This window comes from Neofelis nebulosa, chromosome 2 (genome assembly GCF_028018385.1).
Source record: "Neofelis nebulosa isolate mNeoNeb1 chromosome 2, mNeoNeb1.pri, whole genome shotgun sequence".
Classification (NCBI taxonomy): domain Eukaryota; kingdom Metazoa; phylum Chordata; class Mammalia; order Carnivora; family Felidae; genus Neofelis; species Neofelis nebulosa.
The window spans coordinates 202,211,437-202,214,189 of record NC_080783.1 but is presented as its reverse complement, the minus strand read 5'-3'; the positions used below and the strand labels follow the sequence as shown (position 1 = coordinate 202,214,189).

At 64.2% G+C, this 2,753-nt stretch overlaps 1 protein-coding gene across 1 annotated transcript; it reads left to right on the top strand.

Moving 5' to 3' along the window:
• On the top strand, window positions 1-1,447 carry SFN (stratifin). Its single transcript, XM_058718490.1, has one exon. The coding sequence runs from the start codon at window positions 111-113 to the stop codon at window positions 855-857; it is 747 nt and encodes a 248-aa protein (XP_058574473.1). The 5' UTR covers window positions 1-110; the 3' UTR covers window positions 858-1,447.
• The last annotated feature ends 1,306 nt before the right edge of the window (window positions 1,448-2,753 follow it).

The following is a 2,753-nucleotide window of genomic DNA, read 5'->3' as shown; positions in this document are numbered from 1 at the left end:
GAGGCCAGGCCACCCAGCCAAAAGGCAGGCAGACAGCAGGAGAGGCACAGAATCCGGCATTGGTTTCAAGGCAGCCAGTTAGCCCGCCGCCTGTGTCTGTCGCCAGAGCCATGGAGAGAGCCAGTCTGATCCAGAAGGCCAAGTTGGCAGAGCAGGCCGAACGCTACGAGGACATGGCAGCCTTCATGAAGAGCGCCGTGGAAAAGGGTGAGGAGCTATCCTGCGAAGAGCGAAACCTGCTCTCAGTGGCCTACAAGAATGTGGTGGGCGGCCAGAGGGCTGCCTGGAGGGTCCTGTCCAGTATCGAGCAGAAAGGCAACGAGGAGAGCTCGGAAGAGAAGGGCCCGGAGGTGCGAGAGTACCGGGAGAAGGTGGAGACTGAGCTCCGGGGCGTGTGTGACACAGTGCTGGGCCTGCTGGACACCCACCTCATCAAGGAGGCCGGTGACGCCGAGAGTCGGGTCTTCTACCTGAAAATGAAGGGTGACTACTACCGCTACCTGGCTGAGGTGGCCACTGGTGACGACAAGAAGCGCATCATTGACTCGGCCCGGTCCGCCTACCAGGAGGCCATGGACATCAGCAAGAAGGAGATGCCGCCCACCAACCCCATCCGCCTGGGCCTGGCGCTGAACTTTTCAGTCTTCCACTACGAGATCGCCAACAGCCCCGAGGAGGCCATCTCGCTGGCCAAGACCACCTTCGACGAGGCCATGGCTGACCTGCACACCCTCAGCGAGGACTCCTACAAGGACAGCACCCTCATCATGCAGCTGCTGCGAGACAACCTGACGCTGTGGACGGCCGACAACGCCGGGGAGGAGGGGGGCGAGGCTCCCGAGGAACCCCAGAGCTGAGCCGCGCCCGCCCCCTCCCTGCCGCGCCCCTGCCCTCTCCAGCGCCCCCGCCCGTGGCAGAGAGGACTAGTACGGGGTGGGAGGCCCGACCCTTCTCCCCGGATGCTCTGCTCCCCGGCTCACAAGAGCTCCGAGAGAGGGACCAGCAGAGCGGAGGCCAGCTGGAGCCAGGGGGACCCCTCTTCCTGCGGCCGTCGATGCTCCTCACCAGCGGTCAGCCCACCCACCCCTGCTCTCTGCGCCCTTCCTCCACCCCTCCCACCGCCAACCGGGCCACCTCTCCCCCCACCCCCGCCTCTCTCCCGCCCCCTGTTGCCTCTGAATCTTAGGAATTGAGGAGTGTCCCACCCTTGTGGCTGAGAGCTGGACTGTGTGGAGATGAGTGTGTGTGTGTGTGTGTGTGAGAGAGAGAGAGAGAGAGAGAGAGCGAGCGAGAGCGAGTGAGAGAAAGCGCAAGGCCCAGGATGAGAGGGAAAGTGTGTCTGCTGGGTGTGACCATGTTTCAATAAAGTTCCCCTGTGACACTCCTCCTGTCTCTTCCAGTTATTGGCGGAGGGGTGGGACAGGGATTGGCTTCTGATTTACAGAGACCTTGACTTTTGCTTCTTGACCTCTCAAGGGGCTGGCTCAGTGATTCCAGGTGAGAGGCTGGTGCCAATCGTGGGGGGGGGTGGGGGTGGGGTGGGGAGTGTTCAGCTCTCCATCACGGTGACCCCCAACAAACCGGTCTGGTCCTGGGAGGGTCAGGCGAGCGCAAAGGCGGCTCTGAGGCTGCTCGGCCCCGGCCGCAGGGCGGGAGGCTCCAGATCTCAGACCTGCGGGGGACAGGAAAGCAGGGAGTCAGCGCCGCAAGGAAAGGCTGTAGTGAGCGGCAGTGCGCACCCTAGATTTGCAAGGGAGGAACAGTCCCATCAGGGGCTCGGGTCTGAGAGGAGGGGAGCACAATCTGGGTAGGGGCATGACGCCATTAAAAGCCCATATCCGAGGAGAGGGGAGTGCCCGCCCCCGTGTTCGGACCAGGGGGCGACCTGAAACGGGCGGGCGAGGAGGAGCCGCGAGCTGGGTGGGCAGGGCCGCGGGGAGCCGAGGCCCGCCCAGGCCATCCCTGTTCGCCGCCTCCGCTCCCGGCTCCAGCACGCCGCGACCTGCGGCCGCCTGGCTCGCTCCAGCCTTCGCAGCCCCGGGCTGCAGGCGGGCCCCAGGCCGCTGCCGTCCAATCCCGGCGGAGAGCCGCTCAGGGTACCGCCCCTGGGGCCCGACTGGCCAATGGGGGAGAGAGCGGCGAAACGCGCGCGGGGCGTCTTCCCGCCACCCGGCCCGCCCCGCCGGCGTCGCGACGCGCAGCGGGACTGAGGGGCCCCCGCCACCCGCCAAGGGCCAGGGGCGGCGCTTTGCCGGTTTCACCCAGACAAGTTGCCACCCGCCCGGCCCGAGAGCTCCGCATCCTCAGAGCAGCGGGACGGGGAGGGGCCGTGCGGAAAAAGCAGCCCCCGCCCTTTGAGTCATCTGCTCTACCGGGCGGTGGTGCCCGGGCCTGGCCGGGCGGGCAGGGTCGGCAGCCCTGCCACCAAGGCGTCCCCACTACACTCCAGCATCCAGGCAGCCCTGAACCGACGGGCTTGGATTGTGTCCATGACTGGCTGTGCGACTTTGGAAAAGCCATACATCCCCTGGGTCTCAGTTTCCCCTTCAGTATCAAAGGGCTTGGGCAAAAGTCTAACAAACTGTGGTGTCAAAACTGCCTGGGTTTGAATCCCAGCCCTTCTCGGTCAAGGCTCTGAACATTGCGTGTGTTTGTGCCCTCGTTTATAAAGTGGGGTTAAAAAACAGTACCTTCCTCTTTTCGTTTTTTAAAAATGTTTATTTTTGAGAGAGAGAGAGAGCGAGCACTAGTGG